This window comes from Ranitomeya variabilis, chromosome 1, assembly GCF_051348905.1.
Source record: "Ranitomeya variabilis isolate aRanVar5 chromosome 1, aRanVar5.hap1, whole genome shotgun sequence".
NCBI lineage: Eukaryota > Metazoa > Chordata > Amphibia > Anura > Dendrobatidae > Ranitomeya > Ranitomeya variabilis.
In genome coordinates, this window is record NC_135232.1 from 1,052,136,553 (window position 1) to 1,052,161,440 (window position 24,888).

General features: G+C 43.9%; 1 protein-coding gene across 1 annotated transcript; it reads left to right on the top strand.

The window, feature by feature from the left end:
- The first annotated feature begins 2,857 nt into the window (after positions 1–2,857).
- On the top strand, positions 2,858–21,761 carry OCIAD2 (OCIA domain containing 2). The gene is made up of 7 exons (XM_077279786.1): positions 2,858–3,190; positions 15,032–15,119; positions 17,335–17,388; positions 17,847–17,894; positions 17,993–18,143; positions 18,824–18,921; positions 21,667–21,761. Exons 1-6 carry the CDS (start codon positions 3,107–3,109, stop codon positions 18,915–18,917), a joined length of 519 nt encoding a protein of 172 aa, XP_077135901.1. The 5' UTR covers positions 2,858–3,106; the 3' UTR covers positions 18,918–18,921; positions 21,667–21,761.
- Positions 21,762–24,888: the final 3,127 nt, after the last annotated feature.

Consider the following 24,888-nt stretch of genomic DNA (forward strand, 5'->3'; position numbering starts at 1 on the left):
GACCTCACTGGTGAGTTAGTGTGTTACCTGTACACAGACACTGCATACTAAGTACAGATCTCCTGTGTATAATGGCACTTATGGTGATAGTATTGTGTTTTTTTCATTTATTAATGATCAGTATTGCAGTATTCAGTCACTATGCGGTGGTAATATGTTGTCCGGCCAAGGTGTGGCGGTATTTGTCCCTTATTTAGTCACTGTGGTGGTAATATGTGGTCTGGTCATGGTGTGGTGGTAGTTATCCCTTTTATGTGGTATTATTGGTCACCATGTGGTGGTAATATGTGATCTGGACATGGTGTTGCGGTATTTGTTTCTTGTATGTGGTATTATAGATCACTATGTGGTAGTAATATGGTGTCTGATCATGGTGTGGCGGTATTTTTCCTTGTTTGTGATATTATTGGTCATTTAAAAATTAAAAAATAAATAAAAATATACCTAAATTGGATATTTTAACAAATGTTTAGTAAGTTACAGTAGAGTAGAGTCCGGCCAGAAGAGTCTACCTTGTCTTGGTGGTGGATTAAAAAATCTTTTGGCCAAAACAAAAGCTGCTGGCCATGTATGTGGTGATGGGAACTGTAAATGTGTGATTGGTGAGGATGTGGTGCAGAAGTGGAGTTTTTGCAATAGAGGGCAGTGGGACTGTGGATGGTACGAGGGGTGGAGGCAGGGCTGGGGTGGAGCCTGGGTGGAGTCTCTAGGGGGGCCCCGAAAATTTTGCCAGTATGGGGCCCCGAAATTCCTAGTGGCAGCCCTGACTGTATATATTCATGTCTGCGGTCAGCACTCGTGGGAGCTCATTAAAGGGAACCTGTCACCCCCAAAATCGAAGGTCTGGTCCGGGGCCTCCCATCTTCTTACGATGACGTCCTCTTCTTGTCTTCACGCTACAGCTCTGGCGCAGGCGTACTTTGTCTGCCCTGTTGAGGGCAGAGCAAAGTACTGCAGTGCGCAGGCGTCGGAAAAGGTCAGAAAGGCCCGGCGCCTGCGCACTGCAGTACTGTGCTCTGCCCTCAACAGGGCAAATCAGTACGCCTGCGCTGGAGCCGTAGCGTGAAGACAAGAAGAGGACGTCATCGTAAGAAGATGGGAGGCCCCGGACCGGACCGCGACGCCCATCGGACCAGAACAGAACCGGGACCGCCCCTGGGTGAGTATAATCTAACCTCTTTTTCTCATCTTTCAGGATACATCGGGGGCTTATCTACAGCATTACAGAATGCTGTAGATAGGCCCCTGATGCCGGTGGGCTTAGCTCACCTTCGATTTTGGGGGTAACAGGTTCCCTTTAAAGTACTGCATCCCGATAAGCCTGTGACACCACAGTGACTGCACGCAAAGTATTGTGTTATAATGTCATCCGAGAAAACTGCACAAACTGTGTGTGATAATGCAGCCACAAAAGTAGTAAATAGGTGAGAGAGGGAATCTGTCACCAGGCTCTCGTTTTCTAATCTGAGCGCAGCCAATTTATCGCAACTGGCACAGCAAATGCTCGGGCAATGCCACCATGGCTGGAGTATGATGCACCAAATTCATTAAGAAATGCATGCCACTTAATCAGCGAATCTTCTGAGTGACGTGCACAGCTACAAAAGTGATACTCCAGTTAGAGATGGAGTAGTATTTGTGGCGTATAGCACTTTGATGAACTAATGGGCGGTGTGGCAACACCCACAACTGACCTCAATATCATTGAGCCACTCTCAAGCGCGCAGTTCATGCTAGACAGCCCAGGAATTTACAGTAACTGGAGGCATTTTGCCAAGAAGAGTGGGCAGCTTTACTATCTGAGAAAATAAAGAACCTCATCCACAACTACCACAAAAGACTTCAAGCTGTCATTGATGTCAGAGGGGGCAATACACGGTATTAAAAAATGGGGTATGCGAACTTTTGATCAGGGTCATTTGGATGTTTTCGGTTGTCAATATGATTTAAAAAGAGAAAACACAGTAGTTTGACAATAAATGGCTTCAACCAACCACTAACCATGAGTGGAGAAAAAGTTTTGGTGTTATCATTCATATTCTCTGAAAAAGGCCAAGAAAGCAAAAATTGTGATATTCTCACCTTCCAGCGTCCCTTGCAGCCTTCCCGATCCTCGCGATGCTCCCGGCATCTCCCGTTCCCAGAGATGCCTTGCGACAATGACCCTAGATGAGGTAGCATCACGTGAGACCGCTACGTCATCACAGGTCATTGTCACAAGGCATCACTGGGAACGGGAGCTGCCGGGAGCATCGCTAAGGCCTGGGCTGGATCCGAGGGCTGCCAGAAGGTGAGTATTTATAACTATTTTTTATTCCCAGGGCCTGGAGGAGAGTCTCTTCTCCTCCACCCTGGGTACCATCTGCACATGATCCGCTTACTTTGCACATGGTGGGCAAAGCCCCATGCGGGAATTAAGCGGATCAATGCATTCCTATGTGTGCGGAATCCCCGCGATCCACACAAAGAATGAGCATGCTGCGTATTTTTCCGCGATGCGATTCCGCCGAGTAAAAATACACAGCATTAGCACAGCATTGCAGAATCCCATTGAATTCAATGGGTTGTGTTGTGTATGCGATTTCGCGGTGAAAAAACGCAGCAAAAAAGCATACAATCCGCAACGTGTGCACATAGCCTTAGGGTGCGCCACCATAATAGTAATCAGGGTTACCTAGTCAGGGGCTCAATCAGATGCTTCGGACCCCTTAGCTGCCACGTCTCTGGCTACATGGGAACATGGCCCCACAAAGTAACAACTTAGCAGCAGAGGGCAAATCAAGGCCAATTTTTTTTTTCTTTTTCAGGTAGATCTTTTTTTCTTTTTCTTTTATTTTCCCTAGTGTATAGTGCGGCTATCCTTGTAGGGTCTGTATTTAGGTGGGAATGATTTCAGGCCCACTCTGCTCAATGTATGCATTTACAGCGTAGGATTGATTCCCTCTCCAGGTCCCCTAGAAATCCTCACGTCATCTAGTATTGGGAGTGTCTTGGTAATCTCTTCCGCCCTCCTAACTACACAGGGACATAACAGCAGCCTGCTCCAGCTCCACACACCCTCATTGTGCTGGTGACCTTCATTCTCTGCTATCTACTGACAGAAAATATGGCTGCAGACCCTCAGCAAGCTCCAGACCCTCAACAAGCTCCAGACCAGGGCACCAGCCCTGCACCAGAAAAGAAAAATCTAGTAAGTCATTATTATATAGACTGCTGCAAAACTACAACTCCCATCATGCAAAGAGTTATAGTGGTGCAATAACTGGAAATCACTGATTTAAATCTGTGGTTAGATATAAATGGAGAATATGAATGTTTGTATATACGAGTGATTTTTATATATCGTACTATATATGTAGAGATGCAGATGAACGTATTCCTATTATCTTCATATTCACACCCATCATCCGTAAGACGTGCAGATGCGTGCGATGGCGCACGGTGGAGACATGTTTATATGTCCTCAATTGTTCACTAACATCGAGCGCTTTCTACTTTAGTAATGCACGAAGTTAACGATGTTAGTATACAGCTCCCAGCACTCAGGGCATCGAAAGATATACAGCCAAAAAGGAAACAAACGAAAAAAGAAAAATAAATAAAAATAATATATATATATATATATATATAAGTGATGGCCTTATATACGTACGACATGTCTGTACTCATTGGCTTTGCTAGACAGAAAGAACTGACTGTTTTGTGCTGTATATCAGATAAGTAATACTAATCCTTCTATATTATTTCAAACCACTCTTTTTCGGTGATTACTTGTATCTCTGTTCATACTGCACCCACACACACAAATTATACACCATTTGAAAGGTAAACTTGCCCCTTTCAGCAAGAAAGTAGCCAAACAAACCACACATCCATGATTTGATCACAAAATACATTTTAAACATTAATTTTCATAAAACTGCAGTAAGGAAAAATGACCTGCAGGTGGCATCAAACTACCTCAAAGCACACTACCACAAGGCTGAAACAAATCCTAACATTTGCCTTGGGGGCTTTCCAGCTTGCCCAACTCCTCGCCCAGCCGATTTCAGGCAGGTACATATAAAATATTTGCTACATATGTGGAAGTAGAATAAAAGTAAGATTTTACCTGTCTTAAGACTTCTGCTTTAAAACTGAAGATATAAATGAATGCAGCCTAAAAGGGACCGGACAGGTTCTGAACCATCAGATTTTCTGTATTATTGGACAGTCATAGGAAAGTCTATCTTCCTTCTATGGTTGCAGCTTATTGGTGACCTGGAGTCACCTCTGGTTCCAAGTAAAAAACTGCAGAGTTGACATAACTCAGACTGTACATTGTTTCCCGATGGGAGAGATTGGTGGAAACAACCTTGCAAAAATTGAGAAAAAAAAAATCCAACCATAGGGGGGAAAAAAAGTAAAATAATTTTCAGATATCACTTTTTTTTTTTTTTTTTAAAGAGATATTCCCAATTATTATACAATAGTGTAAATACGCTCAGTTATGGGGTCAATTCTCCTTTATCATTTTTACTGTCAGAGTGGCACTGCTGTACAGGGAGCTGCTCCGTTCACATACATAGGGCTGTGTTGCACTTCCCTACACTGCAGATAGATGGCAGTGCTACTGTGGAGGGGAAAAAAATGCAGCTGCCCCTGTTCTTTTGCAAGGTCCTGACAAGCAGACCCCTTCTGATCAGTAAGTAAAATACCATTATGTTTAATGGGGGATCTCCTTTAGGCTGGAGTCACACACATCGTATAAAAAATCGCTGAAATGTTCCCTGAACAGTGATCCGTGTGCAGTGCGAGGATGCGATTTTCTCGCACATAAGCATCCGTGTGACATCCGTATGGCGAGATTTTCTTGCCGCCTTGCAAAATGGACATATAATGGATCCTTGGGCTCAAATAGTCGTGAAAACATATATGTATTCAGTGACACACATACCTCTCTGTGTTCATCGTCTCATTAAATACATTTACATTTGACCTGCTTGATTTTACTGATATTGTCTGCGCCCCCGACAACCGATGTGCCAACTAGTACCAAATATTCTGAATTATCGGACTTGGGCTAGGGTTTGTTTTTTGTTTTGTTTTTTTATACCACCATTAGAGTACATTTACATGAGACTTTTTTTTTTTTTTTAATATTGCAATGGACCAGACAATTTTGTTTTAAGGAGAAGCATGTTGAAATAAGGGCGTGTTCACACACTGAGTATTTGCAGCAGACTTTGCAGCAGAGTGTTGGCAATAAAAAAAATTCTTAGGGTATGTTTCCACGTTCAGGAAACGCTGCGTTTTTGACGCTGCGTTTTTCCGCAGCGTCAAAAACGCAGCGTCCAGATGTTACAGCATAGTGGATGGGATTTCATGAAATCCAGACTCCACTATGCGTTAAAAAACGCATGCGTTTTTGCCGCGAAAACGCATGCGTGGTGCGTTTTTTCAAAACGCAGCATGTTGCTACTATGAGCAAAACACGCAAGTGACCTGCCAGTGACCTCAGGTGCAGTTTTGGTCAGGATTTTACCTGCATAAAATCCTGACCAAAGCCTGAAGCAAAACTGAACGTGGAAACATACCCTTAAAGAATGACATACTGAAGATTTGCAAAAACGATTTGAAGATTCAAATCGTCAAAGAAAAAGTGCAGTAATCTGCATGTGCCCGAGTCTTCAGAAATCTCACGCACTTTGCTGGAACTGTGAAACGCTGCATTTTTTTTTTTCATGGGAAAAAAACGAGGCAAAAACGCTTCACCTATAAAAGCCATATTTTCCGAAAACAATATTGGAAAATTGCGTGTATTTTTGGTGCGCATACTAACATTGTTTGATCATGTAGTCAAAAATGTCTCATGTACGAGAAAAGTGGGTCAAATGTCTGTGTTTTTTCACAGATACAACATATTCCCATCATAGACTATGGGGCTATTCACATATCCGTGTTTTTTTTTTTTTTTTCTCAAGCCGTGTATCCATGCGAAACTCAGGGAGACGTCTGTTTGTTTTTTTTTTTTGTTTTTTTTTTTCTGGCAGCTCGGATGAAAAGTGCCAATAGAAGTCTATGGGTTCAATCCATGTTCCATCCTTGTGCTGTGGATGCTTAAAATTGCAAAGGATAGGAGAAGATTTACAATGTATCTATCCATATGGGGAAAAATACTGATGACACCAATACCATTTATTTTTTTTCTGTAGGTGAAAAATACTAACGTCTGAATGAGGCCACAGCATAAAGCTGCACAATCTTGGTGTAACAACATACATGTTTAGTTGGACTTCATACAGTATCTACTGATTGATATATTTGTAATAAAAAATGTAATGGGGTTGTCACTACTTGGTCAACCTATTCTCGATCCCTATGTTTCCCCCTTATACAGTAATAATGCACACACTCCCCTGATGCTGGCGCTATTCCAGCGATTTATGTCACGCTCTCCCTGCAGCCAATCACTGCTGGCTTCTCTCTCTTCTCCTTCGAACATCATTGACATCCTGAGGACATGAGAGGCCAGCAGCCGCTCTCACTTAGGCCGGGGTCACACTTCCTATGCAATGTGAGAAACTCGCCTCAATACCTGGCACTGCCGCCGGCACTCAGGACCGGAGTGTGCGGTTCCATGTATTTCAATGCTCCCAAGTGCCGGCGGCAGTGCCGGGTATTGAGGCGAGAGTTTCTCGCATTGCATAGGAAGTGTGACCCCGGCCTTACTCTAAGTGTTTCTGATCTGTCCAAAGGCGCCAAGAGTGAAGCCAGCACTGATTGGCCGCAGGGATAGCGTGACATAAAAGTATGACGTGATCCCCAGGAGAGCCAGTGACAACACTGCCGGAACGGAGCCAGCATCGGAGGTGAGTATGTGGGTCAATATATTGCAAGGGGGACCCATAGGGATTGAGAAGAGGTTGTCCAAGTAGTGGACAACCCCTTTAACATATGCTTGCAGCAATCCTTATTCATACCTCTGTACATGCAGAGACTTATGCAACATGGTGGAATTTGTATTTTCTGATGTATTTATGCAGATTAGAGAAGTAGGAGCCCATGTGTGCAGTACAAGCCTTATACCACTGTATTGCCGCCCTATTGTGAGTACATACTTAGCGGAGCTATAATGTAGCCACGTGCACAAGCAGCAGTCCTCTAGGGCCTCACTCACATGGCAGGTTATCACAAGGGTTCCATCCGTGTTTTTCACAGAGCAAACACCTACTCTATATATTCTAAGGAGCTGTGCACATGTCCGTACTTTGTTTCAGACCAAGTGTCCGTAAAAAAACCAAAGCAGAGACACATCCATTTTTAATCTGAGTCACGCGTCAAACTCACCAATCAAAGTTAGTTACTTGCTTCTTTGTGGGCCCCCCCACAGACTGCATTTTTATATATATACAGAAAATTCACTGCTTTTAACACTTCAAAGAAGGTGGATGTGATTTCATGAGGGGAGTTTGTGATTTTATTTTTTTTTTTCTTAAAGGACATGAAGTTGTAATTTGCATTTTTTTTTTAAGTGCAGAATTGCAACATTTCTACATAAGAAAATATGCCGAAACAAATATACATTCAAAATGTAGGGAGAATGTTTCGAAAAGAAACATCAAGATAAACACAGTAAAGTGCAGTTGTGTATTTCAGTGCAGGCACTTGTGGAAAACATCCAGGAAAAAGCAGCATCTCCATTATATAGCTACTAGGAGAAACTTAGAATTTATTTTTTCATATGGGAAATATGGAAACGTGGAACAAATATGGTTGAAAATCAGATCCAACATACTGAATTAATATGGTTTTATTTTTATTTTTTTCCCCTTGAAGCAAAAAGGGAAAAAAACAAACCTTAATGAGGCCTTATGCTGAGCAGCTCATAAGGCTGGGGTCACACATGCGTGTTTTACGGACGTAAGAGCGCAAAAACTACGTACGTAAAACTCGCATTACATACGGCACAATGCTTCTCAATGGGGCTGCTCCTATTAGCCGTATATTACGGTTCAGTATTATACGGCGTTCTACGGCCGTACAAAATTGCAGCATGCTGCGTTTGTCAGCGTATTGCGCAAATAATACGCCAATGAAAGTCTATGGGGGCGAGAAAAATACGGATTCCACACGGACCAGCAGTGTGACTTGCGAGAAATACGCAGCGGTGTTAGTGAAAAGTCGGTAATTCAATTGCCGGCTTTTCATTTCTCCTGCACAAACCCGACAGGATATGAGACATGGTTTACATACAGTAAACCATCTCATATCCCCCTTTTTTTTGCATATTCCACACTACTAATGTTAGTAGTGTGTATGTGCAAAATTTCAGCGCTGTAGCTGCTGAAATAAAGGGTTAAATGGCGGAAAAAATTGGCGTGGGCTCCCGCGCAATTTTCTCCGCCAGAATGGTAAAGCCAGTGACTGAGGGCAGATATTAATAGCCTAGAGAGGGTCCATGGTTATTGCCCCCCCCCCCTGGCTACAAACATCTGCCCCCAGCCACCCCAGAAAAGGCACATCTGGAAGATGCGCCTATTCTGGCACTTGGCCACTCTCTTCCCACTCCCTGTAGCGGTGGGATATGGGGTAATAAAGGGTTAATGCCACCTTGCTATTGGAAGGTGACATTAAGCCAGATTAATAATGGAGAGGCGTCAATTATGACACCTATCCATTATTAATCCAATTGTATGAAAGGGTTAAAAAACACACACACACATGATTTAAAAGTAGTTTAATGAAATAAACACAGCGGTTGTTGTAATAATTTATTGTTCTCGCAATCCATCAGGAACACCCTCGCTTTGAAAAATAATAAACGCACAAGATACATACCTTCTGGTGAACCGTCTCGTCCCACGAAGTAATCCATCTGAAGGGGTTAACTAATATTACAGGCACGAGCCCTGCTAAATGCAGCTGTGCTCCGTGCCTGTAATCCCCGGCGAATGAATGAAATGTAGGTCATTGACCTACATTTCCTTCAGTCGCGGTGATGCGCCCCCTGGTGGATGTCCTCATATGACCTGGAGCGTGGGAAGAAGTTCCCAGGCTGCAGTTCATGAGAACATCCAGCAGGGGCGCATCACCGCGACTCAATGTAAGTATAGATCACTGCTTTCCTTTCAGCACCCGGGGATTACAGGCACGAGCGAGTGGTTTATCGCAGCTCTGCCTGTAATATTAGTTAACCCCTTCAGATGGATTACTTCGTGGGACGTGATCTGACATCAGAAGGTATGTATCTTGTGCGTTTATTATTTTGCCAAGCGAGGGCCTGGAAATGGATTGCGAGAACAATAAATTATTACAACAACCGCTGTGTTTATTTCATTAAAATCCTTTATAATAATGTGTGTGTGTTTTTTAACCCTTTCCTACAATTGGCTTAATAATGGATAGGTGTCATAATTGACGCCTCTCCATTATTAATCTGGCTTAATGTCACCTTCCAATAGCAAGGTGGCATTAACCCTTCATTACCCCATATCCCACCGCTACAGGGAGTGGGAAGAGAGTGGCCAAGTGCCAGAATAGGCGCATCTTCCAGATGTGCCTTTTCTGGGGTGGCTGGGGGCAGATGTTTTTAGCCACGGGGGGGCCAATAACCATGGACCCTCTCCTGGCTATTAATATCTGCCCTCAGTCACTGGCTTTACCACTCTGGCGGAGAAAATTGCGCGGGAGCCCACGCCAATTTTTCCCGCCATTTAACCCTTTATTTCAGCAGCTACAGCGCTGAAATTTTGCACATACACAGTACTAACATTAGTAGTGTGGAATATGCAAAAAAAAAGGGGATATGAGATGGTTTACTGTATGTAAACCATGTCTCATATCCTGTCGGGTTTGTGCAGGAGAAATGAAAAGCCGGCAATTGAATTACCGGCTGTTCACAGATATCGCGCTGAATGAAATCTAAATACAGAATATATATATATGTGTCTCAATGACATATATATATATATATATATATACTGTATATATGTTTTCCCTAACATTTGAGCACATAAATCCATTAGATGTCGGTTTTGCAAGCCTGCGCGAAAATCTCGCAGTACGGATGCCATACGGATTACATACGGAGAATGCCATGCGCAAAATACGCTGACACACCCTGCCTACGGATCACTATTTTGGGAACATTTCTCCGTATTACGGCCGTAGTACGGACGTATAATACGTGGCGTATTGTCTTACGCCATGTGTCATTGTCTTACGCCAGCCTAAGACATATTCCAGATGCTGAGATTTCTGCAAGCTCCATTTAGGTGAATGGAACAAAAACGCTGTAATTGAATGATTGCTTCTATGGCTGTAGACTTGTGATTCTAGGTTACCTTTCACTTATTTCCTCCCCCATTATAGCAAGGCGTGTACTTTACCCGACAGGCTCTCCGCACACATTCGCCCGTGTAGTGCTCTTCTTTGTCCTTCTCATTCCTCTTTGTCCTTCTCATTTCCCTGCACAGAAATGAGAATCTATTCCCTGTAACCCTACATAACATGATAATGACTTATTTCACTACGCCATAGCTATCCATACAACCAGGCTCACACATGCAGAAACACTGACTTTTTTTTTCTTCCACCCCTAAACTAAGCACTAACAATTTTCTTTGTTTATTGTAGGTTGTTGTTGTTTTTTTGCTTTGTTTGACACAACGGTTTTGTAATGTAGAAAAACCAGAATTACGCGCTTAAAAATCAATTCTGATTTTACATGAGCTTTTTCAGGACCCAGTAGAAGTCTGTAGGGAAAAATGTCCCAGAAACACAAAGTTCCCTGGCGTCTATATAAATGCAGCGGGCACAAGGTTTCATGAAATGACATCCACTTAAGGGCTGTCCCACACGTCCAGATAATTCCGGTACCGGAATAAATCGGTACCGGAGTTATCCGTGTCCGCGTGCCTGGGAACTCACGGAGGCCATACGTGCGGCACACGTATGGCGAGTGGGTACCACACGGAGCGTGTGGTACCCACTCTGCATGGTGCTGAAGCTGCGATTCATATCTTCCCTTCAGCAGCGTTTGCTGCAGAGAAAATATGAAGAATAGTGTTTAAAATAAAGATCCATGTGTCCGCCGCCCCCCCACCCCCTGTGCGCCCCCCCGCTGGTCAGAAAATACTTACCCGCTCCCTCGCTGCTTCCTGGTCTGGCCGCGGCTTCTCCTGCATGTGGTCACGTGGGGCCGATCATTTACAGTCATGAATATGTGGCTCCACCTCCCATAGGGGCGGAGCCAACTATTCATGATTGTAAATGATCGGCCCCACGTGACCGCATACAGTAGGAGGCGCGGCCAGACCAGGAAGGAGCGAGGGAGCGGGTATTTTCTGACCAGCGGGGGGGCGCACAGGGGGTGGGGGGGCGGCGGACACCTAAATCTTTATTTTTAACACTATTCTTCATATTTTCTCTACAGCAAACGCTGCTGCAGGGAAGATATGAATACCGGCTTCAGCACCATGTGGGGGGGACAGCGCTTACTGTAGCGCTGTCTCCTGCACGCACACGGACCCCAGACGGAGAATGTCCGTGTGAGGTCCGTGTTTTACGCGGACCCATTGACTCTATTGGGTCCGTGTAAAACGTGCGCTCCCACGAACACTGACATGTCTCCGTGTTTGGCACACGGAGACACGGTCCGCAAAAAATCAATGACATCTGAACAGATGCATTGATTTTTATGGGCCTACGTGTGTCAGTGTCTCCGGTACGTGAGGAAATTGTCACCTCACGTACCGGAATCACTGACGTGTGAAACCGGCCTAAAACTGATAAATGCTGCAGATCTTCCACATAAACGAGATGCAGCACAAAAAGTGCAGCCTCTATGCTACATGGGAACATGCACTAAGGGCGTAGTCAGATGACCGTTTTTCAGGTTCTCGCTCTCTCCATGTATTTCATGCATAGACCTTGTATCCATGATGGTTTATTGGACTATTCTTATGTCGGTGGATTTTTATGGACTGTGATCAAACTTACCAGTCCAAGTCTATGACCTTGAAAAAAAACAGAACCGTACACTGATGGGGGGAAAAATGGACGTACGGACCGTACACTGATGGGGGGAAAAATGGACGCACGGACCGTACACTAATGGGGGGAAAAATGGACGCACGGACCGTACACTGATGGGGGAAAAATGGACGTACAGACCGTACACTGATGGGGGAAAAATGGACGCACGGACCGTACACTGATGGGGGAAAAATGGACGCACGGACCGTACACTGATGGGGGAAAAATGGACGCACGGACCGTACACTGATGGGGGAAAAATGGACGCACGGACCGTACACTGATGGGGGAAAAATGGACGTACGGACCGTACACTGTTGGGGGAAAAATGGACGTACAGACCGTACACTGATGGGGAAAAATGGACGCACGGACCGTACACTGATGGGGGAAAAATGGACGTACGGACCGTACACTGTTGGGGGAAAAATGGACGTACAGACCGTACACTGATGGGGAAAAATGGAGGCACGGACCGTACACTGATGGGGGAAAAATGGACGCACGGACCGTACACTGTTGTGAAACACTGATGACATGTTTAGCAGTTTTTCACATACATGTGAAGGAGGCCTAACATGGTTACTGTCACATGCAGCAGATTTCACAGAAATTTCTGCAACTGAATATCTATTTTTTTTTGCCATTTTAATGTTTCTGTAGCATGAGATTTTCTACAAGCTCTAACCCAAAGATTGGGAGGGTCGCAGAGGTCCTGTAACACCTTTTTCTATGAATAAACATAACCTATAATATCTGCTTCTTAGACCTCACACAGAAATCAGTGTGTTTTTTTCCTGTACACTAAAAAAAGTTTTGAGTGTCATCAGTGTTTGGTTTGTGGTGTGTTTTATTTTTTTTAACCATCAGTATTTTTCACTTATGGATAAATACGGTAAATTAATAGCTTCTCCTATCCAGTAGTGTTAATCACAGACTGCAAACTGATGCCATCTGTGTGCTGCCCCTGAAAAAAATGTACGTGAACATTCCCATAGATTTATAACGGGTACTTGTTCAATCCGTGAAAAAACGTTGAACACAGAGGTCTGAATGAGGCCAGGCCAGTGTTTGGGCTCCTCAGTGTAGTGTTGCTGTAGCTGTACATGAGTGCCTATTCACCGTCAGCTGTTACCTACACGACCCGTAGAATCAGGTATTTATATCTCACGATGGATGGTGTCAAATAGTAAGTCATTGCTTTTTTTTTTTTCCTCCCTACCCCAATAAAAAAAAAATTAGTTTATTTTCTGCACCTATGTGTCATTGATAATGTAACCACTTCCAAGACAAATTAAGTGACTGCATGTATGTACAAATAAAATTACTATGTTAGCTTACAATACAGGAAAGATATATATCTTGGTACCGTGTTAGCCAGTAGATAGAAAAATATTTAGAATTGAGAGTCCTCAGTGGTTGATACCATCTTTTCAGTTAGCCATTAAAAGATAACAAATTGCAAGCTTTCGAGACTACTCAGGTCTCTTCATCAGGCAAAGACTAAGGCTACTTTCACACTGGCGTTAACTGCAATACGTCGCAAATGCGTCGTTTTGCTGAAAAAACGCATCCTGCAAAAGTGCTTGCAGGATGCGTTTTTTCAGCATTGACTAACATTAGTGACGCATTTGCGACGCATTGACACACGTCGCAACCGTCGTGCGACGGTTGCGCTGTGCTGTGGCGGACCGTCGGGAGCAAAAAACATTACATGTAACGTTTTTTGCTCCCGACGGTCCGCTTTTTCCGACCGCGCATGCGCGGCCGGAACTCCGCCCCCACCTCCCCGCACTTCCCCGCACCTCACAATGGGGCAGCGGATGCACTGGAAAAATGCATCCGCTGCCCCCGTTGTGCGGCGGAGACAACGCTAGCGTCGGGGACCTCGGCCCGACGCACGGCGACGGGCCGAGCCCGACGCTAGTGTGAAAGTAGCCTAATAGAAATTCTGGAGAATCACATATTTATTTATTTATGTTAGTTTATGTTCACATGTGTTTTGCTGCAGCTTTTTCTGCAGGCAAAACCTGCTTTCTTGGCAGTAAAGAAGCTGCTTACAAATAGCGGGTTTTGCTCCATTTTTCATGTGTTTTTCAGGATCCCAAAGTTCAGCTTTGCTTCCACCACAGAATCATGAACACAGGCCAACAATTGCAAGACATTTTTGAAAAAAAGGCATTTTGATCAAATTATTTAGTGGAAAAATATTTTTATGTCTGAATAAAATAGTGACTATTCTGATAGAAAAAGTTACAAATGTAACAGTGGGGCAGGTGAGTTGGTCAGGAATAGTTTACCTAAGAGATTGGCAGAGCATTGCTCTTGTAGGATACCATTTACTTTCACACTGTGGTCAGCCCTTGAGTTGGTCAGGTATTGTTCAATGTCACACCTTGGTCGGCCAATGTTTACTTTGCACACATCCCTAACTTAATTAAACTGCACTAATCCCAACTGCCATTCTCAGGGGAGGAGACCAAGACATTATGGTTTAAACTTGGGAAAATCACAAAAATAAATGGGTTTCATATACTGCTTTTTTCACAGAAAACTCGGCAAACCCTAATATCTGTGTCTTTGCACTCACTCATTACTTTCTATGGCTGAAAAAATTGACATGCTGCAGCTTTCAAGAAATGCAGCAGTTTTCCAATTCAGTCAGGGAAAAAAAAACGTGTGTACATAAGATTTCTGAAATCTCATCGCTTTTCCTGGTACCGTAAAATGCAGCTTAAAATTTGCATTAAAAAGGTAGCAAAAACGCAACATGTGAACATAGCCTTTTGTCAGTCATAAGAAATCTGATGTAGGAGCCATATGCAAAGCAAACGAAGTGCACTGGGGGGGGGTGACCATGCACTTCGACAAAGCAGTAAATTTGCACTGGCGCGCCCCCCCGGTGCACTGGCGCTCCCCCCCGGTGCATTGGCACACCCCCAGTTTACTTCCACCCTGCACGTCTATAGAGTCGAGAAGAATCTTTATTAAATGTGTATTTATTTATTTACAGATGCATTGTCCTATTACTTCCCATGGACACCATGAAGAATTTGGTAAAATCATAAAGGAATGTAAAGAGGAGAGTTTTTGGTACAGAGGTAATCAATTTAATCGCTATTATAGGTTGTCAGGATATAACCATACTGTTTGGACTTGGACTCATTATTCAGTATACACTTTCCGTGCTGGAAATAGACTGTGTATTAGAGTGTGGGATGAGCAGGTTTGGGAATGCTGGGGGGATACAGGCATCACCCACAATGCAGGACATTCCCATAACTGGGACAATTGGGAGGCCGACCCCTGTACATTCTCAGTTCCATCCTTGGGGCTCATGCACATTGGCACAGAGCCTGTATGGCTCCTTTAGTACAGAGCCTGTATGGCTCCTTTAGTACAGAGCAGTATGGCTCTGTGCACTGTCATCCAAGCTCCTAACGACTGTGTGTATGGAAATATTCATTCCAGAGAGAATTTCTCTTAATATACACAATCCACTGATTTTTTTTTATTTTTTTTTCACTGCAGGGATGGTGCTACTAATGTCTTTCCTTCCGCTAAAACTATACTTGCCACCCGCTGTCTTTTGCTCTTCTCTGCGCTTCTCTGGTCCTGCGCCACCATCTTGTGACTGCAACATCTGACTGATGGGAAGTCAGAGGTAACAGTCACAAGCTCTCAGTGTAAGGCCTCTTTCACACTAGCGTCGTACGACACACGTCGCAATGCGTCGTTTTGGAAAAAAAACGCATCCTGCAAAATTGCCTGCATGATGCGTTTTTTCTCCATAGACTTACACTAACGACGCATTGCCACACGTTGCATCCGTCGTGCGTCGGACCGTCGGCACAAAAAAAGTTACATGTACCGTTTTTCGGTGCTTTGTGTCCGCCTTTTCTGACCGCGCATGCGCGGCCGGAACTCCGCCCCCTCCTCCCCGGACATCACAATGGGGCAGCGGATGCGTTGTAAAACTGCATCCTCTGCCCCCTTTGTGTTTTCTAATCACAGTTTGCGTCGGTACGTCACTAGTGTGAAAGTAGCCTAAGTCTATGAGAGCCGCCTTTTGGCCTTGCTCTGGCTCTCAGACTTACATTGAGAAGTGGCTTTTGCCTTGACCAGCAAACACTGGAGCGATCCAGCAGGTCACATCCTGCAGAAGACAGTGTCTGGTAAGAATGATACTACAGGCAGGGAACTTGCATTAGTGATATCACTCCAGCAGTGAAATAAAACAGAAAACACAAATTCTGGAGTGGCCGTTTAAGGACTTTTTAGATGGTTTAAAGTCTCTCCATAGATAAGGGCCAAATGACTACATACAAGACGTCCAGCACATGGACCAACGAATCTGTATAACACAATAGTTCTGTCACCATACAATATGCATGTTGTCAGCCGCACATCCTCTGTATACATGGGCAATGTGCTGCTGATAACAATTATTGAATTGGTGCCGTAAAAAATTCAATCAGACGATGAACGAGCCCCTTGCCATTATCAGCCCTCGTAATTGCATGTAAGGCTTGAGGCTCCACTCCTGGTTTTAACTTAAAGCACCACTCCAGAGGGTTTTTCTTTTGCCGCTGGAGATGTCAGGAATGTAAGTTCCCTGCCCCCAATATTACTCACCAGCCGCCGCCTTCTGTTATCAGCGCCGCTTCAGTCTTCTGCAGTTTGTGGCCTGCCGGATCGCTCCAGTGTCACTTTTCTATGTATCTTACATTAGAATAGACTTAGGCTCTGTGCACACATTGCGGATTTCTGTGCAGATATTTCCGCTCAGCTTTTGAAAAATCCGCAGGTATTCCGCATTGCGTTTTGCCTGCGTATTACCCACAGATTTCACCTGCGTTTTACCACCTGCGGATTCCTATAAAGGAACAGGTGTAATACTCTGCGGAATCCACACAAAGAATTGACATGCTGCGGAGAATTCAACGCAGCGTTTCCGCACGGTATTTTCCGCATCATGTGCACTGCGGATTTTGTTTTCCATAGGTTTACATGGTACTGTAAACCTGATGGAAAATTGCTGCGAATCCGCAGCGTCCAATCCGCAACTGGTGACTGTCAGAAGCTGGGAGCGGGAGCGGGATCGGGACAGCAACGGGAAGAGCAGAATACTAGGGGGAGGGGGCAGACATTCGCGACACCACTCCAGCGATAAAATAACATCTTGCTGGAATGGTGCTTTAAAAAACAAACTCCGAAACAATAAAAAATAAATAAAACAAATCTGAGTGCCCCTTCTGCTTGTCTGCAGCCGTATCTGAGTACGTGAATACTTACTTCTGGTTTTGGTTCTTGCAGCTCTGCCTCTGTCCCTTACCAGCATGCTAGCCACACAAGTCCTCATCCACCAAGGTAAGTGACCACGTGTATACAGTTGTATTAACTCAAGATCCGTCTGAATGTATTATTACTGCGTTGTCAGCATCAGTGCGCATGGGCAGTTTATACAAAATGTTTCATGAGAAAGAAGGATTGAAAAATTAGTACAGCCCCTCTGGCTGTTATGACCTGCCGCATACGGGATGCATTGGCAGACAGCAGCTTCTGGCAGTGGTTCTTGATGAATCTTGGCACATTCCTCATGGACAATTGCCTCCAGTTCACTATTATTTGGCTGTCAATCATCGACTTACATAAAGAAGGAAAAAGATACAGAGGCATTGTCTTCACATCACATATATACCTTTTTAGGTTTGACTCGAGTTGTGCTTTAAGAATGAATGGATACATTATAATTGGGTTGAATTCCCCCTACATCTAAATGTTAGAAATAAGTTGTGGCTCATTAGATTTTTTTTCTTCCCCCACAGGATATCTCTCTGCAAACAAACGGTTTGGTTCCTTGCCAAAGCTTGCATGTAAGTATGAGGATTATCATGGTGCACATGTTGTGTGTTGTACCAATACCAGGGAACAAAAAGTAAAGTATCAACTAATGTTCTTTTGTGTGACTCAGTGGCCGGGTTCCTGGGGTTCACCATTGGAAATATTTCCTATTTTGGAACATGCCAGAAAAAGTTTGAGAAACTAGGAGTGCAGAATCCATTTGAAGCTGGATTTACTCCTGGTATTGCTGGTCCGTTTGGTCCCGGATTTTTCAATCGCAAGTATGTGCCATAAATTGTAACATACCCAAATGTCATATTCTTTTTACTATTCCGTTCACACATAGTATTCTCTTACAGAGAAGATATCTTTGGATACGTGCACATTATATAGGGGGGGAATTCCCTGCTTCCAACCCACCCCCACCTTCCCTCTCCTACGTCTTAAAGGGAATCTGTCAGCAGGTTTTTGCTATGAAATCTGAGAACACCAGGATATAGGGGCAGAGAGCCTGATTCCAGTAATGTATCAATTACTGGACTGATTGGTGCTGTGTTGATGGAATCGCTGTTTTCGCTTCTGTAGATGTAGCAGTGGTCAGAAAACTAAGCCCTGTATAAGCCCGCACACACCCCTGATTGGTCGCTTCCTGTGCACACTGTAAGCAAGCTGCCAATCAGTGGTGGGGGCGGGGTTACACAGATTGGCCTGGCTGGTTTGCTGGTGAGACCTAGTCCTGCTGTGATAATCTCCTGCTCATAAAACACTGATTGTACTGGCCACAAACTGCTTTGCCAAATGGGAGTTTAATTTTGATGATAGTCTTGGCACAAATTACATTTTCTGGTAAATCACCAAAGGGAAGAGGAGTCTTGTTAAAGTGTAAAAATATCAATGTGTATTTTTGTAGAATTCAGTGTCTGCTGAATTGTGAAGTAATAATGATATTTCTGTACATCAGGCACTGTCATAAAACCTGTGAGGAATGTAAGAAGAAATGTGAGAAGGACAAGGACAAAGAGCAGAGCGCCCAGCCCCCCACTGACTCCTCCTGAGCCTGTAAGTATCATCTCTTCTACCAGGGAAAGAACTGAAGATATGCAGAGTCTCATAAATGTGGAAGTGTCAGGCAGCTAAAAATGGACATCTCTCTAAATTTAAAATGTGTGTGTGTCTACTATATAATTGTCTAAGGGTCACTTCCGTCTGTCTGTCACGAAAATCCCAAGTCGCTGATTGGTTGTGGTCAAACGGCCACGACCAGTCAGCGACGGGCACAGTGCGGCCGCGAAATGGCCGCTCCCTACTCCCCTGCCGTCAGTGCCCGCTCCATACTCCCCTCCAGTCAGCTGCTGCCTATGCAGCATCAATAGCAAAAAGATCTAATGTTAAAAATAATAATAAAAAAATAAAAATAAAAATCATTATATACTAACCTTCTGTCGGCCCCCGGATCCAGCCCAGGCCTTTCTCGCTCCTCGCGACGGTCCGGTCCATGCTACATCATCATCTCGCGAGACCGCAATGCACTCTTGGGACCGGAGCGTCGCGAGGAGCATCAGTAAACGCCTGGGCTGGATCCGGGGGCCGACGGAAGGTGAGTATATGACTATTTTTTTTTAAATTCTTTATTTTTAACAGGGATATGGTGCCCACGTTGCTATATACTGCGTGGGCTGTGTTAGATACTGCGTGGGCTGTGTTATATACTACATCTCTTTGCTATATACTATGTGGGCTGTGGTATATACTACGTGGCTATGGTATATATTTCGTGGCTGGGCAGTGCTATATATTACGTGGCTGTGCTATATCTTATTTGGCTGTGCAATATATTACGTGGCTGTACAATATAATACGTGGCTGTGCATTTATAGTACGTGTCTGTGCAATATACTACGTGTCTGTGCAATATACTACGTGTCTGTGCAATATACTACGTGTCTGTGCTATATACTACGTGTCTGTGCTATATACTACGTGTCTGTGCTATATACTACGTGTCTGTGCTATATACTACGTGTCTGTGCTATATACTACGTGTCTGTGCTATATACTACGTGTCTGTGCTATATACTACGTGTCTGTGCTATATACTACGTGTCTGTGCTATATACTACGTGTCTGTGCTATATACTACGTGTCTGTGCTATATACTACGTGTCTGTGCTATATACTACGTGTCTGTGCTATATACTACGTGTCTGTGCTATATACTACGTGTCTGTGCTATATACTACGTGTCTGTGCTATATACTACGTGTCTGTGCTATATACTATGTGGCTGAGTTATATACTACGTGGGCTGTTATACGCTACATGGCTGTGCTATAGTTGTCTGCTGTATCTGTGCATCATGAGTCGTGCTATGTGTTAAAGAGGGGGGCCCTGAAAAACCTGGAGCAGGCCGTGGCTTCACTGATTGGTCACGGCCGGGCGTGACCAATCAGCGACAGTCGCAGTCCGCCCGTGAATTGGCGCGGAATTTGAACCACGCTTCGCTAATTGGTCGCGGCTGGCCGAATCCTTTGTATAAATTGCATTAGTGTGTGTGTGTGTGTGTGTGTATATATATATAATATATATATCTATCTATATCTCCTAAGCTGTGTGAAGCTGGAGGCCAGTGCCTATACATCTCTGTGGGGTCCTTCTGTACCTCTCTATGCTTATAGCGTCATAATGGGGATTTTCTGGCTGCGTAAATTGCCAATTGCCCCATGTTTTGTTAGACACCATATTAGAAATCCATGACCCCCTAGAAGCCCTGCTGTTATGGAAGAGTATCTACATACTATAGTGCTCTACGGCAGGATGCTGTGTGCCTTCATGCATCCTCTGCACACATGTTGGATATCTTTTCTGCTGTAACTAATACATCTTACCACACCATTACTAACTTTTTGTGACATTAGAAAGTGGCAGCACTTCAAGGTAGCAAAAATAAGTTCCGTATATTAAAGAGGTTATCTCAAGATGCAGTTTCAAGCGCTTCCCGCTCCCAGCCACGGTTTCCTGCTTTGTCAAGGGCAATGCTCTCCTGAAGATGGACACTTTGGACTACCGGCATGGTCACGGCTCAATATTTCCCAGACTGCTAGCAGAGGCATTTTCGTCTTTGTAGAATGGCAATACATAAGCACTGAGGATGGTGTGATCCAGTGATCCGGCCACCTCTGTAGTGGCGCCAGCAAGCTGTAAAGCATTAAGCCCGCTTGTGCCGCGTGCTAAGTAACTGGCCAGGCTGGGACTGCAGGGTGACCAATAATCTAGGTAAAGAGCTGTACACTTGAGAATTAGGGGAATTTTTTTTAGGTTTTTACAAGCAATTTTATGAACTTGAGAAAACCCCTTTGTAGAAACGTGCACAAAATACAAATAAAGCCAGTTACTACCTAAGGACCCTGATGAAACTCTCAATGTACTACAAAATTGTCATGCACCCTCCCTTACACAGCGTGGCTTATGTTGGCACAGGTAAAGAGCAGGACAGAACGTGTAATACTGTACTTTGTTTAGTAGTGCCTCGGTAATCAGTGCCAGCACTTCACTAATACGGTTGTGTAACACCATGTAGATTGGCTGAATCCTCAATGTCGCAGATCAGCAAATATTCGTAATGGCTGGGCGAAGTGGGCAGTGTAACTGGAGGGCATTGAAGCATTGCATTCTTTTCTAACCTCCCTACTATGATCTGCCAATAATGAAAATATACAAGTTTTTTTTTTAGGCGTTATTAAACATGTTGTGATGTGTTGGAGAGCTGCATTGTGCTCACAATCTTCATTTTTATTGTTTCCTTAGGTTACCGCCATGAGTGTGAAAGCAGCGCTTGGACTTCATATGTAATTTTTACTTTGTTGCATATAATAAAACTTATTTTTATTTTATCAAATACAGTATCTTGTCCCAAGTGGTTTGAATAATGTACATTTCTGTAATGAACATGGCCATTTGTTACACACGTGACTCGGATGTGACGGTAAAGGAGCAGTGCGGTTCTCACACTCAGATCTCCTTAATGAGATAGGGCACAACCAGTTCACACACCACCACGCTTTTTTTTCTGCCATAACCAATTTTGTTAGTCTAGCGAGACACCTGCCCTAAATAATACACTAACACAACCAGGCTATACTTGTTACATCTTCAGGGTTGTGGGTACGTTTAGAGCAGTAAGGCACAAACTTAATATATTTTAGACTTAATAAACAAATAAAGTACATTGCTTAAATATTACAAAAAGATGGGATGGCAAAAAGACAATCTAAAATAAAAAGGGAATTATACAAAAATGTCTTATGGATTGGGTCTGTGAACCCTTCTAGGGGAGAGGACTGCAAACAAAAGCGCACAGATCTGGGTGTTTCTCCTTGGGTCTGACCATAAGTTTCTCTTGATGAAGTGTTTTATAGGATCTTATCCAGACAGGAACCTCCTAGTGGAATAATATTGCCACCTTGCTTCCCAAGAATATTTTTACCTTCTTAGTCCCATTAGCTGCCCCATTGTGAGGTGCGGGGAGGTGGGGGCGGAGTTCCGGCCGCGCATGCGCGGTCGGAAAAAGCGGACCGTCGGGAGCAAAAAACGTTACATGTAACGTTTTTTTCTCCCGACGGTCCGCTACCACACTCCCAAGCGTCGCAAAACGGACGCGACGTTTGGCAATGCGTCGCAAATGCGTCGCTAATGTTAGTCTATGACGAAAAAACGTATCCAGCAAGAACTTTTGCTGGATGCGTATTTTCGGCAAAACGACGCATTTGCGACGTATTGCAGTTAACGCTAGTGTGAAAGTAGCCTTAGGCTACTTTCACACTAGCGTTAACTGCATTACGTCTCAAAACGTCTTTTTTCAGAAAAAACGCATCCAGCAAAAGTTTTTGCTGGATGCGTTTTTTCCCCATAGACTTGTATTGGCGACGTATTGCGACGGATTGGCATACGTCGTGTCCGTTTTACGACGGATGCGTCGAAATTTGGCCGCATGCTCAGAAGCTGGATTTTGTTGCCAATTGGCCAGACACCCCCAAATCTATATAAACCTGTCCTGGGCCTTCAACCCCACATATGCCAGCAAGACCCAGAGAGAAGACTGCCAGCCACAAGACCCCAGCCAGCCACGTATATAAGTGCCACGTATTTCAGTGCCACGTACTATAAATACTATAACTACGTGGTTATACGTGGCACTTATATACATGGCACTGAAATACGTGGCACTGAAATACGTGGCACTTAAATACGTGGCACTATGACTGTCAGAAAATGTTCATTAAACGGTTAGGTGTGAGGTTAGGGGTAGGGTTAGGGTTTGGATCCCTTTATCATCATCCGTAGTTCATTAATCGGATGTATCCAGAGTCGCCTCCGTCTCCGTTGCTGCAGAAGCATCCTCCGTTTTTCCGCTGCCGCCTCCTTCTCCCGCACTATGATATCCAGGCGATTCGTCTCAAAGATAATGTCGGTAACCAAACTAGCAATGCTCACAAGAACACCTTCCATCGCTGCCACAAAACTAAAACCCTCAAAGATGGGCTGTAAAAACAGTAACTATATAGTTTTCCATATTTTCCAATAGCCAATCAAATTTGGGAGCCTCCCTTTTAAAAACGGATCAGTCGTAAAAACGGATGCAACGGATGGTAAAAACGGATGCAACGTATGCAACGCATCCAGTATTTGACGGAAACGTTTAACGGATTTGCGACGGATCCGTCGAAATGCTGTATGCGTTGCATACGTTTTTCACTTTTTTGACGCATCCGTTTTTTCGGCAAAAAAACGGATTTGCGACGTAATGCAGTTAACGCTACTGTGAAAGTAGCCTTAGTCGTCAGTGTATTGAAACAATTTGTTTCAATTTTAACCCTATGACTTAAAAAAAAAAAGCACAAGGACAGCATCCGTGTGCGGTACGTGTTTACACACACCCACTGACTTTAATGGGTCTGTGTGATCCGTGCGCTCCCACGAACACTGACATGTCTCCGTGTTTTGCACACAGACAGTGAAAACACGCTGACATCTGCAGAGACAGATTTACTTTAATGTGTCTACGTGAGTCAGTGTCTCCAGTACGTGAGGAAACTGTCACCACACGTACCGGAGCCACTGACGTGTGAAACCGGCCTTAACCTGATGAATTTGTCTGGCATAAACCTTCTACATCATGCCTTTATATCACATAAGTCCAATCAAAGTAATGTAACGTCATGTACATGAGCTCAACAATAATCCCCAGTAAGTTAAATAGCTTAGTGGGATAGAGGCATAAACATACTATAAAATATTAGAAATTGTTTATTTTTATTAAATTTTAACACAGGTTTTTTTTAAAGCGGTAGCAAGGTGTATACCATCAAAAGCTGTGACTCGGCAGCACAGCGAGGGACAAAATAGATGCTATTATACGGAATAGGTGTTTATAAAGGTATATGTCTTAGGAACAAACTGCTAGTAAAAGTGCAAAGTGCTTTTAAATATATAGCTTGAAGTCCATCTGCCTGCATGGGACAAAGGTCAAGTGACCATGGACCAAACAGTAATAAAAGGCAATCGTGTGAATTGCCACAGCTAGAGATGTACTGGCGCTACAACCCCATACACGAGTTTATTTAAAAAAAATAAATTACATTTTGACACTTAAATTCAATTTGCATAATAATTAGGATGTGGTGTTCTGTAGGGGTAAATTATTTTAGAGGCTTTGAAGTGTTTTTCACCATTCAAATAGACAAAAAAAAAAGTAGACATGCCTGTATTTTATGCAGCCTTTGTCCTGCCGACGCTTTGAGTATTTGCAGCAAATTTTGCTGCAGCAAAAACCAAAGTGTGCACATAGCCAAATAAACGTCAGCCTACGATTTCTGCTTAGGAATATGTATTAAATCTGCCTACACCAAACCTGACACCATCTTCCTGGTGAGAAAGCATCTTATGTGGTCAAGCAAGGTGCACCAATTCACCATACATTGGACATTCGTGTGACTGATCCAGTGTTTAAAAACCGACAACAGGAAACAC